The sequence below is a fragment of the Abramis brama genome (genome assembly GCF_963993115.1).
Source record: "Abramis brama genome assembly, chromosome: 24".
Classification (NCBI taxonomy): domain Eukaryota; kingdom Metazoa; phylum Chordata; class Actinopteri; order Cypriniformes; family Leuciscidae; genus Abramis; species Abramis brama.
Genome location: NC_139986.1, coordinates 14,222,153 through 14,236,120, shown reverse-complemented (window position 1 = coordinate 14,236,120; position 13,968 = coordinate 14,222,153). Strand labels below are relative to the sequence as shown.

General features: G+C 36.3%; 1 protein-coding gene across 5 annotated transcripts in view; it reads right to left on the bottom strand.

Annotated features, from left to right (window-relative positions):
• ncoa2 (nuclear receptor coactivator 2) overlaps positions 1-13,968 on the bottom strand; it is a 90,974-nt gene that overhangs the window by 45,953 nt on the left and 31,053 nt on the right. For all 5 annotated transcript variants that reach the window (XM_084102932.1, XM_084102933.1, XM_084102934.1 and 2 more), the window contains exons 3-4: positions 4,642-4,746; positions 3,571-3,743 (exon numbers count right to left, since the gene is read on the bottom strand). In XM_084102932.1, the coding sequence (XP_083959058.1) occupies positions 3,571-3,743; positions 4,642-4,730 (262 nt within the window). In that variant the 5' untranslated portion in view covers positions 4,731-4,746. The remainder of the gene's footprint in view (positions 1-3,570; positions 3,744-4,641; positions 4,747-13,968) is intronic.

Genomic DNA, 13,968 nt, shown 5'->3' with positions numbered 1-13,968 from the left:
AGTGGATGCATTAGGCTCACAGAGGACACGATAGAGAGGCAAACTGTGCTGGCATGATGGGTAGCCATATGGCAAAGAGAGAGGGCCATCCATCAGCCTCCCTCTCAGGCCGTTCTGGGATGCTCCAAACGCTGCTCTTTCCGTACATGTGCATGTGTGTCTGGGAGAGATACGCATGCGTACACTCCTGATGATGAGTGGATGTGAGCGTGTTGTGTGTCAGCAGGTCTTTGTGGTGCCCAGCAGGGACTGGTAAACCAGCACAGCTGCACCAGAGGTCCGGTAATAACTCATTCCCTCTCTCGTTTCAAACTCGGCTGCGAAACGGTTTCCTTTCCGTCAGCCAATCCCCGTCAAACAGGAAAAAAAAGCAATTTTATCTCCAGAAAAGCTGTGAATCAGGTCACACCATCACTTCAACAGCAGATGGAGTTTCTAGAAGCCTTTAGGATCTGCCCTATCAGTCACAATTCAAAGCCCCGCCCAAGACTCTGCTCTCGACCAATCAATGCACATCCTGATCATGGATACTAGGTCATGATGACTCTCCATGGGAGGATTCCAGATCACGTCATCTATTGGGTGTTGTTCAATCTCTAAATTTATAAGCGCCGCCTCACTAATGAACAAATTAAACTGGTATAATTAAGAATAATCCAGTTTTGAAACTCAAGTTTTGGGTATTAAATGTCTAGCAGATGACCTACACAATGAAAACACCCTTTTCAGGCAAATGTCCATCAAATTGTGTTTTCTATACAAACAGGAAGAAAACTGTAAGCATAGCTAGCTTAATAGCATATTATAATTGAACATGCTCATCTTGCACTCTTTTTGTACTACGTGAATTATACAATCAAATCACAACTTGCTGAGAAAAGGTTTGCTAATATTTTGACCAGCAAGCAAACGTAAGCAACCACCCATATCATAACACCCTATCAACTGCATAGCAATGCACAAAAAACTACTCTGAGCACTGTAACAAATACATAGCAACAACCCTGGCAACCAATCACAACACCTTCACATCATGATGGCGATTTTTGCATAGGCAACATTCACTCAACGTTTTCTTCTGTGGAATCAAAAACTGACAGTTTAGTGACCATTCACTGTGTGGAAAAGAAAAACATTAATGAAAGTGAAGAGTGAATGAAGGTGCGTTCACATTTACCTTTGTTTAACTATTTTTTTGCGATCAGAATCCAGTCAATTTCAAGGAGGAATTCTGTGTGAGGGCGAAATATTTCTCCATGCAGATTTCGCAGCGGGTTCAAATTGGTAGCTACATTATTGACAAATGACCCACAAAATTTTGCTAATGTGACCACAGCTTGAGGCTGTCAGTTCCTGTGCAGTTTGTGTAAGAAAGAAAGTCATGGAGTTTTAGGTGTGAGGATATGTTTCTTATTTTTAGGTGAACTATCCATTTAAATGCATTAAAGCATTAAAGGGGTCATGAGAAATAAAATTTTCCGTGAGCTTTTGACATATAAGAGGTAATCATACTATAAGAATATCCCTGTAAGTTTCAGAACTGAAAACTGAAAACATGCCTTTGAAGAGTACAAAATGTTGTGCAGTGCCAAGTTTTGGAAAAACACAAGTCACTGCATAACCTTCCTTCTGACGTTGGATTTGCAGTTTTTACTGTGTTACTATTGCTTTGTTAGATCGTTTGCTATATATATGATTATGTGTACTTGTCTAACCATAATCATCAGTGATTCCTGATATGTAATGATTCATGTACAGTCAGATGTTCTTTGTCTCAAAATCATTTATGTGTCAGTAAATCAAACCAGTGACTAAACGGTCAACTTCACATTGTTTCTCTTAGTAGGATGAAAATAATTTAAACTGTGATTAAATTATATATGGAAAGTAATCAGAGAACGCTCCCTTTACAATCGCTGAAGATGTCAATCAAACAGCGCGAGTTTATCAGTTCTGGACTGAAAAATCAAGTTATAATAAACAAATTTCTTATTTACATTGTGTTTGCAGTTAGTTATGATGAAAGTATTCATTTGTGTGCAGAAATCGTGTTGCAATGACGAGATCACTGCATTCATGCGCTCAACATGTCTGTGATTGGCTATAATGCTCATCACTGCAACCTTTCATGCCACGATCTAAATATAATGCTATAGTCAACACTTATCACAATTAGTTAACCTTGAGAGCTGTAATAGTAAAAATGTGCTAAATGTTTTATAGTATATTTATAATATTTCCATACATCCATACATACACATACATATATATATATATATATATATATATATATATTTCAACCATCACACACTACAATCCCTAGACTACCTCTCAATGAAAGTAAATCATCTCTTCAGAGAGACAATTGTTGCTATGGGTCTGAATAAAATGTGAAGAACATAGAATCGTGACTGCTGCACTCAACACTTAAGGCCTTGTTTACAGGCAAAACAGGCCCATTTGTGTTTGAGACTGTACAAACCGTGTTAGAGCAGTGTGTGATGCTGTGCCCGTGTGGCATCGAGCGTAGTGGAGGAGAGGTGAAGGAGGGGTAAGGGACGGCACAGCAGACGCCGACCATTGCTCAGCATTACATAACCCAGAGCGCAGTACATCACAAACAATCTCCATCACAGCCCAGGCAGAATCAATGCAGATACACACATGTCAAACTAGCACTTATTCTGCTTCCAAAATCATATACTTCCCTACTATATAGTAGGCCTATGCGGAAAACACTATGCCAACATAGCATGTCCGAATAAATAGTATTTGAAAAACAATTAGTTTACCTAACACAAAAGTACCTGGATGACCAAAGTACTAGGGCTGTGCAATTAATCGTACTTGATTTTGATTTTGGCTTCCAACGATTATGAAAACAAGACAATCGAGGTAAAAGGATTATTATGCCGCATTCCATCCAACGCACTTCCTTTCCTTTCACAGCGGTGAGCTTTCGTTTCTCCCTAAAAGCCCAAACTTATCAAGTAACTAAAAGCATAGCATTTTAACAGCACAACATGCTAACAAGCACTGCACCTGAATCCAAATCACTGCGCAAGAAGCGCAAATGTGTCCCGAATCAAAAACTCAGAACAACTGGAAAATATGACAAATCTAGAAAAGCAAAGAAACTGTGACTTCTAGTCAAATCTTGTGTTTGGTTTCTGTTTGTGGCAACAGTCAGTTTGCAGTTAGCATGATGCTAATCTGTCTAGGCACCTGATGAAAGCCAATCTGAAATCTATATCTGATTTGATAAGCTCTTTCTCAAGATCTGATGAGAGGCCAAACATATTCACAAACAACCTGAAAATGCCTACACATGTCCAAAGTCTGTGTTAGCTCCTAATTACTTCTAGCTTAATGCAAAGGTCCGAATATGCTAAACCAATGAATGTAGCACTATGTAGAGATTATGTTTTGTAACGTCTTACCTCAAGAGTTTATAATTAATATGGGGTAATCTTGAACTTTCTAGAACATTTGTCATGTATTTTGATTTGTAAATTTATTAGAAAGACAAGTAATTATGTGAGTTCAAAGAAGAGTCCATCAGATTCTTACCTTGCTCTTTAATTTGACGAATCTGTTTCACGGTTTCCTTTAGGATTGCACATTTGTCAGGCTTGACATTGAAGTTGTCGATGTCATTGAAGTTTGCGAAAATCAGCTCTGCAAGCTCCTCTATGTACTTATTTTCATGTTCCCGGTTGCGTTTCTCAGTGCTTCGTTTGGGACTGTGAAGAGAAACAATCAGAATACAATCAGACCTGCACTTAACATGCTTTAAGAAATGTACTGGTAACACTTCACAATAAGGTTCATTAGTTAATATTATTAATGCATTAACTAACATGAACTAACCAACCTATTTGTTAATCTTTGTTAACGTTAGGCTAGTTAATAAAAATACAGCTGTTCATTGTAAATTCATGTTAGTTCACAGTGCATTAACTAAAACAAATTTTTTAAAAAGTATTAGTAAATGATGAAATTAATATTAACAAAAGATTAATAAATGCAGTATACGTGGAGTTCATAATTAGTTCATGTTAACCAATGTAGTTAACTAATGTTAACTAACAAACCTTATTGTAAAGTGTTACCATTTTATGGGTTAAGACTGCTTTGGAAAATATCACGGTTTCCTCAGTTTATTTTCTATTTTCTATTATTTTGGCAACCCTCTACGGCATCACACCTAAAAAACCCCCTAAACAATCATTGCAGCAAGACCCTCTTTTCTGCATTGGGTTTCACACTAAAATAGACAACAGTTTCCAGAGCTCGTTCTATGCCACCTTAAACAGGTTGCATTTTCAATTTGCTGCTCTGCATCTTCAGCAGTTTGCACAGAAAAAAATTTGTCAATACAGAGGGCGTGCATAGCTACTTCCTATGAATGAATTATACAGACTGATGTTTCCTGACTCAGTGGAAAAGGGCTTTATATAGAAACGTGTATTATCTAGGATGAGCTCCACCAGTGGGAGGCCTGCTCAAGATTATTGCAGTTCAGCTGTAGTGTAGACACTGAGAAACTCACTCTACAAACTAAAAATGTGTATACTGCAAAGCATGCAGTTTCAGAGTTCACTGTATCCTGCAGTTCAGTTTGCATGATGTGTGAGGTACCTTGGGCCCAGGAGGTCTGATGGGCATTCCTTACGCTTCTGACCCTCTGACCTGGCAGGGTCCGATGAGTTTTCCCCGACAGCACTCATCCTCAATGCATATCACCTAACGGAGAAAATGTCAACATTAGAGATTCGGAAAATGCTCAAAGGACACATCATCTTTAGGTAGGCTTGACAAATGAACACACTTCGCTTCACTGCAACATATAACGAGGTGGACCAATGAAAAACATCATATTGAGTCATCTCCTGAACAGGTTAAACAGCACACTGTGCCAACTATTTAAAATGTGCTTTGAGAAAGACAGTGGATAGATCTGTTTAACAGTTCAAAAACTTGCAGTTAAGCGTCATAATGTCATAAAATTGAGCACCTGATGATTTGCAAACAAGCCAAACTGCTCTTCTGAGAGAGATTCATGTGGAATCAATCAGTCATTTAGGTACTTGTGGTTAAAATGACTCTATGAGGGGCTTAAAAGAATTTGGGAGGTTTTTATCCTTTTGTTTGGCCTGAAAACACTCACCTTGGCAGCTTGCATTTAAAAAAAAAATCTCTAAAATAAATTCCTTATCAATTAATACAGTATTTAATGGCTCTTTACAACGGCCTGAAAAATTGAATTACTAATTAGAGATAATTGAAAGCGAGAAGGCATAGGGGTTGTGTTCAGAGGTCATATACTGAAGATGTGGGTTGATGCTGGGAGGCGTAAGGAGGCCTGTGAAAATGAAAATTAGAAAAATGGAACAAAAAAGGGATTCAATTATATTGTGCGACAATGGGGGTCCCCTGAGACCAAGTGAGAGAAAGGAGAGGGCAGAGCAATGAAAGAAAAGTGGAAGTAACACGGAAGTATTTGGGTTTGAGAGTGGTGAGAAATAAAGAGAGAGTAAGGGGTCAGAGAGTGAGAGAACACAATGTGCTGTATACTGTACAGCACAAAAAGATTGTTGAGCATGCAAATTTTCATTTAACAAGCCCCAACAAATACGGACACGGGCAGAGCCATTTATCTTTCCAACATGTGCTACAATATGTAATGTATTTTCACTTTCCATTCACATTTGTGTGCCTTATATATACTTAGAGTTTCACAAAAACTGAATATTCCCACGAGAGAGAGAGAGAGAACTAGTACATTTCATCATCTGGTACTGTTCTCAATATGATGAGAGAAAGAGAGAGAGAAAATTAACTCATATAAATTATTGAATGAGGCTTTTTAATAATAGTGTGCAACATTAAATGGCGCATGACTGCTATATATATCGCAAGTCGCTTATGCTCACCGAGGTTGCACAGTGAAAAAGTTAAATTGCAAATCGGGTAACACTTTATTTTACAGTGTCCTCGTTACATGTTACATGTACTTACCATAGTAATAACAGTTAATTATGCATAATTACATGCAACTAACCCTCAACCAAATCCTAATCCTACCCTAACCCTATAGTAGTACATGTAGTTGCTTAATATTACTCAGTACTTTAGAATATATAATTACACTGTAACAATGACACCTTAAAATAAATGTAACCGCAAATTGTTATTACAATGTGCTGATTTTGGTGCTCAAACTTTTTTTATTATTATTATTATTATTACAAATGTTGAAAACAGTTGCACTGCTTAAACTCCATACTTTTTCAGGACTCTTTGATTAATAGAAAGTGCCAAAGAACAGCATTTATTTGAAATAGAAATCTTGTTTTAACTTTAAATGTCTGTCACTTAATTTACTGTGTCTTTGCTGAAAAAACTATTCATTTCTAAATAAAACCTTATTATATAAAAGGTTTTATTTAGAAATGAATAGTTTATGAATGAATAGTTTATAAATGAATAGTATATATATATATATATATATATATATATATATATACACAGACAAAAAAGAAAGAAAACTGTGCATGCAACATTTAGGATACATTAAAGGCTGCTGAAATTCTTGTCATAAATAGAGCCGTTAATGTAATGGAAAACGTTTCCAACGTTTGCAGCCTCTGGGGTAAATTTGTTGAAAATTACATTCAGCGTTCCAATAAAAACATATAAATAGCATTATGTGGGCTAATTGTCATAAATGAAAATAGCAGACCTATTTATAAAAAGGTGGAATTACGGTAATGGTCCGTTGCAATTTAAGCATTATCTCCTCAAAAGCATTGTTAGATCATTTACTAGATTTCCACTTCTGAAGCCAAACCGGGAGTCCAAAAAAAAATTTTTTTCTTTTTTTTTAAAGTACAAAGCAATACATTACGTAAAAAACAAACAAAAAAAAAACAGGGACTTCAGAGTGTTGATGAGACCTGTTGTGAATCTGGTGCTAATTTAAAACACCAGGCAGCGGAAGTCAATGAAAACACCATCCTTCCCCTCTCCGATCTCTCTCAGGGCTTCATCTGCAGTGTTCGGGAAGCAGGCGGAGAGACACTCGGGCCAGCACACGAGGCCAACACACTGGGCTGCGTTCAGGCCAAGCTGACGCACACACATTGCCTTGCATAATTTGCAGCCTCACTGTAGGCCGGCTGGGGGAGTCAGAGCTGGAGTGAATGGAGCGCTGGTATTGAATCCCTGCTGGATTGCAGTGCCCTACTTAAACCTAAAGACAGAGAGGCCAATCAAACAGCTCTGGGGGACGAGGCCAACGCTACAGACACTGGACACCAGCTAACTAGAGAAAACAGCAGAGAAAGACTCATTCAAACCGCGCTAACCTTCGAGTCTGAGAGACATTCATCAGCGGGACATCTGAATCGTAACATTACGTAAGGCCTTCTGTTAATCACGGGGCCCTTCTGTCCAGCTTAATGACAACCGGCTTCTTGTGACACGGCCTAGAAGATTTTCCGTGCCACTGGAATCGCAAATTTATTTAGGCAATGTCACTGTTAGCATTACTAAAATAGAGTCAATTCTAAAATAGACAACGATGTAGAGCGGCGGTCGGGAACCTATGGCTCGCAAGCCACACCTGGCTCTTTGACAAAAACCATGAGGCTCGCCAGGTCTCGCACCCTTTGCCAATGATCGATACAAAATTGGACATCAATAGAGATCAGCTTTTTGTAGAAAAAGCAACCAATTACAGTTCCTTAAATCCTTTGTCGTACCTACTGAAGGTAATGAAAAGAAAAGTTTAGAATAATAAGTTTGTATTGGCCAAAGTGTGTGATCAATCCTCAGATTCAAGCGAAAATGTAAAAGTAGTCTATATATAAAAAAGTGACTGGACTGAATATGTCAAAATGCCCGTCTTGGTCTTGGCAAAATTGGCTTTTTGATCAAAAAAGGTTCCCGGCCCCTTATGTAGAGTATCATTGTACCTCAAGTATTGTGGTTTCAATAATCATAAAATTTCACTGGTGTTGGTTTCGAATGCATTCCCCACACAAAACCATATGCGCCCAGCTGTCAGGTGCACAGTTTTTTTCCATACCAAGACAAGAGAGCCACTTCAACCTCTACAGCCTTACTATATATAACTAGCTCCTTCACTCGTGTGACGCGTCATTCAATCAATTGTTAATAGCAGCTTCTCAAAGGCCGCAGGGGCCTTCACGCAGAAAGCTAGGTGTTTCGGACTGAAACCATGGACAACCACCGTAATGAGAAGAGTCGAGAGTTAGACATGGTAGCTAGTGATTACAGAGGCGGCTTTGAAACGCTATCAGCTTTCCCCACTAACCGACACAATCCGATCGGCTGAAGAGGCTTTAACACAGATGGAGGGGACCAAAGTGCAAAAGATTAATACAACCAAATATCTGATACAATGGAAGCAACATCAAGCAGCTTTTTTGATAGATGTACTTAACTGAGTCAGTGCTCTGTACTACTGGTGCCGAAGACTGCTATCAAAGCTGGTTGAGAAACACTAATTAAAGAATTTGATTTGCTATCATGCTTGCAAACTTTGATGTATGAAAATGCATGACAAATTAGCAATATTGACAAGAAATACAAAACTAAAAATATTATAAAAAACTAAATATTTTTTTTTAATTAAAACTAACCTAAAACAAAAAATTACAATTTTTTAACAAAACAAGGAAAATTTAATTAAACAAAATAAAACTAAACTAAAACTAAACAACAAATTAAAATAAACAAATAACAAACACAAAAAAATCTAAACAAAAGTGACAACACTTGTTGTGATGTCAACAACAAAATATAACTGAAATATTTTCTTTTAAATGTTGATATGCCAATTGATTTTGTTGATTGTATGAAATTATATGATTAGTTAACAACAAAATCCCCTAATAATAATAATAATAATAATAATAATAATTATATAATCAATAAGTTATGACAATTTTTTTTACATTGCTTTAACTCATCAAAATAAGTTAAGTAATTTTCCACTTTTTCTTTTCTTTTCTTTTTTAAGTCATACAAGATTAGGATAAGTCAGTTTAATATAATTTAAAAAGTTGATTGTACTTCATTTCAGGCAGCAACTTTTTCTTTTCTTTCTTTTTTTTTTTTTTTTACAGTGTTGCATAATATTTGCTTAGTTGCATTTTTGGGCAATGACCCACGTGTTGAGAACCACTGTCATAAATCACACTCAAAAACACCTTTTAAAACTGTGCTGATAACAATCGCCCTTGACATATTTGCAGATACTCTAATAAGTTTATATTATTAGGACAGCTACACTAGAGTTCAAGAGCTCTCTGAATGGAGTTTTCACAGAGATGCCAACTACCGTCAGGCTGGGAGGACACAGTAATGAAACCGCAGGCTCGAGGCGACTGATAAGATCTCTACTGAGTGGGCGTGCTTGAAAAGGAAAGAGACGCTTTTCTGTCTTTTCTTCCGCCCTCTCAAGTTAGAAGCAATTACGTTTTCTTAATGGGTTGTTGATGAAATTCTCTTTGATAATGTAAGTGAAAAGAATGTAAAACAGAGTTAATGTACAGTACTATACACTGGTGCCAGACTGCTTTTGACAGGTTTACAGTTAGCAGATGTCCCGCAAGCTGCGTACATCACCCACATACGCTGAAGAATGAGTCAGAGATGTTGGTGTCCCCTAAGGCAGGGGGAGACAGTCAGAGGTGTCTGATATCCAGATACCCCCACACAGATCCGTATGATGACTAGTGATATGGTGACCGGCTTGTGTTAAAACTCCCGGTGAGAGACATGCGTCTTATAAACCCCTCACTGCTCTAAATATATGCATGCACACAAATATGTGGAATCTGCTGAGGAATAAAGTGTTAGTATTAGAAAAAAAAGAAAAGAAAAAAAACGGGCTTATATTGGTAAGGAGATACATATTTTCATGTTATGACTGCAATCAATAAATGGCAGATTAAAATTCGATACCATTTTGCATAAATTAAAAAATAAAAGACTAAAACCTAAAATTAATCCTTTTAAATGCTATAAGTCGATTGAGGCAGCACATTATACAACGTTATAATAAATGTGCGATATGAAAAAAAAATGGAAATGTACGGTATGAAAAATGGAAATTAATTTTGAGATTTGTTATATTATTAGTGTTTTAAGAATTAACATACAAAATTAAAAATGTACAATATTGACTGATACTGATAAATAAATAAAAATCTGTAATAGTAGCAGATAGCCAATTTGGTATCAAATGTCATTTTATATTATATTACACGATTATAGTATTCATTAATATTTTGAATTAGCTTTTATTTTATTTTTTCATTAATTTTTTTTGTATTTTTTTTTTTTACATTTTATGTGCTTTTGTCACTGTCATTAGATTTTGTTAATTTTATATTTCCAGTTTACATTTAATTTTTTTTATGTAGCTTTAATTTATTTTATTTTAGTTTTAGTTATTTTAAGTGTTTTAGTTTATTAATAATTAAATAAATATTAATAAATATAATATTAATACATATAATTTAAATAATAATTTTATATAATTTAATAAATACTTTGTTTCAACTTTTGTTGTATTAGTTTCTTAGTATTTTTATTTAGCTTTAATTTAATTTTAACCCTAAAACTGGAAAATTCTTGCAATGCTTTTTCAAGGTCTGTTTCTGAATTTATGAAGAAAACCTCAGCGATATTAGTTAGCAAACACTACTAATTAAATTAGCTTTCAAAAACAAGCACATCTTAAATAGTGAAAATATAAAATGTCTGTCTAACTGCAACCACTACATACTACATACACCATAGATAAAATCAATCAACAGTATAGGAAAAAACATATCTGCTACTGTGCAAACAAGGGTCTAATAATGAAACAGGCTCAGCTTGTTTAATATTAATGAATGACTCACAAAGGTGAGCTACAATCAGCTACTCTAACCTAGTTAAGCCACACACACAGCTCAACATGAATGTAGCATGACCAGCTCCTGGAAGCCCCTGCGCTTAAAGCAGGTCGCAGCTGGCGCAGTGAACAGGGCATAGCCCACGACAGGGCTCGGGGAGGCACTGACATGGAGCATTAATTATTTACAGCAGTAGGGAAGGAGAAAGCCAGTCAGCCAGCTCAACATGAGCCGTGTCAGACCTCCACTAATCAACAGCACTGAGAGAGATAATGAGGAACACTGACACATTTCTCAATCATTCACTCCTATTAGCAGCTCTAGAGTATGTTAAAGACGCAGATGATGAGTGTTAGGGGGACGTCCAATCAGACGCGTGGACTGGTGGGCGGAACGACGGGGCGGTTCTCAGCGGACGCTCCGCCCCCCCCCGCCCGCCCCATCTACATGCAGTGTAATAGAGCTTCGTCAGGGTAGATGGCCTATTTAATTTGATGTAAACGGAAATTAGGTTATCAGTTATCCACCCAATTAAACAGTAAAAATATATATTTTTTCCATTGGAAAATTTGTGGAGACATTTTCAGGGGCTTCTCTGCTGAACGACTGACACTCAGGTGGGTCGTTGACATAACAGTGTCCTGGATGAATAAAACAAAACAAATCTACTTTGAAACGCATGTCAAGTGCTTAGAAATGTACTCTTAGTATACGTTTTGAAAATCTTTTATACAATTTTCAAGAACGTTTTAACTCGAATTACACTAAAAATGTTATGTGGTGTAAAGTAAAAGTTAAAAATATCATATTTTACTTGAATACATTATTTTTCAAGGTAAAGTATTTTTTTTGCAAATATGATTAATTATATTCATTCATAAATATTGGATTTTTGGGCATTCACACCACATGACATTTTACAATCTTAAATAAAATTTGCCTTGTCATAAAAAAACTCAAATTATCTAACATTTTAACAGCGACTTGACATCATCATGGGGTCCTCTCTACAATATCATAGTGATTTTATGAATTATTCTTTTATGTCTGCGTGTATGGAAAAGAGCAGCGTGAACATTCATCCAAACATCTCACATGTTTTGAGAAAACCTTATTTTCCTTAAAGGATTAGTTCACCCAAAAATGAAAATTATCATCGTTTAAACTTCTTGAACGGGACTTCCACCAACACTTTAACAGTTCAAGACGTTCATAAAGAGATAGTAAAAGAGATTCATATGAATATAGCAGTATTCTGAAGAGACACAATCGCTTTAGATGAAAAACAGATTTAATTTAAGCTTTTATTTACATAAAAACACTGATAAATTTACATGAAACAACGGTTAAAACGTTAAGGTTTGTTCTGGTGTGTATACCATTACATTCACCATATTTGATTTTATACAAATCTGGAAGGATGAGAGGGTGAGTAACTGATGACAGAAGTCATGTTTGGGTGAATTAACCCTTTAACTATTTATAAATATCTACTCCAAAGCACAAGAGTCACAAGACTTGGCTTGTACAAGTGTAACAAATCAGCCAACGAGAGTTCAAATTATTACACCTTTCTATTCATTTTCTTATCTAGACATAACCAGAGAGGTATTTTGTCATTGAAAATATAACATTGCATACACTATCTCAATTGCACTCAAACTCCTCTTTTTCCAAGTACATTCTGAGGGAAGACAGATATAAACCCTCCACCTCTTTACCCTGTCTATTGATTCTTGCCATAAACAGATGTGCCAGCCTGTAACACTCAACAAAGGAGAAGGAAAAGAGAAACAGGCAGCACAGAGAACTTCCACTCTCCAGCATACAGAGCGCTGACAGCCTCCTGTTCTCTCCTCCAGCGATACCATTTAAAGTCCGCAGGGATGACTCCCTACTGGAAAGCCTTGCTGCCATCAACACAACTGAGAAGAGACTCTATATCTGGGACAGTTGGAGGGTTATAGGGAGTTTTGTTTGTTTGTGATTCAACGGAACTAAAAATACCATGTTTGATCACTGACACCAAATGAACATCTAAAGACTCGTGTTCGGGAGGGTTTACGCATCCAAAAAGAAAAGGCTTCAGTCCCTGAAGACAACAGCTATGGTTAAAGTTAAACTGCAGCACCAGCATGTGTTTCCAGTTCTCAACCAGGCTTCTTATCAAGCTTAACCAGCAAGACTTCATCAAAAAGACCATGAGGGACGGCCAGCTTCACCAGTAAAGTGAGAATGGCTAAGTTAGGTTATCAGTAGACCAGCAACAAAGTAGCACTAACCAGTACTAGCTAGTCTTGTCAGCAAGGTGAGATTTAACCAATTATATAATATTGTGGGTCAATTTGACCAGTATTTGATTCACCTAATGTTGTGGAATGTGCATGAAATTTATATTACGATTATGTTTGCAGGTCAATTTGAAAATTTCACGGTTAAAAAGAGATACACAAACGTTAGCAGATGCTTTTATCGGAAAAATGGACATGTACGTCAACAGTGTTGACGGTGTAAATTTCAATCAGTTCATGCATGTTAATTTTGATAGGAACGAACCCATGATCTTGGCATCGCGAGCACCATGCTCTCCTGCTTGAGCTTTAGGAAAGCATACAGAAAAAGTGATTTTTCCACACTTCTTATAAAATGTTCAAATTGTTTAAAAATGGTAGAAAAAGTTACAAATGCTGTTTATAATATTCAGAAATTGTGAAAAAGGTGTTATAGTTTTAAAAATCACATGTTCTCGTTTAGTATTAAAGTTTTACTGTTTTTCCCTGATTATTATTATTATTATTAATTATTTGTTTGTTTGTTGGACCCACACCTAAATCGTACCCATAATCTGAACCTACAACCATTTTAAAGACAATATTTGAAAGTTGAAATCTCACTTTAACAACAAACCAAATTCTATTTAAATCTGGAAATGATCAAATATGTAAAAAAAAAAAAAAAACCTAGTAAAGGTGATATGGTTTATGCTTTTGGAAAGTTAATTTATAATGGATACCACATGTATTAATTTGCAAGA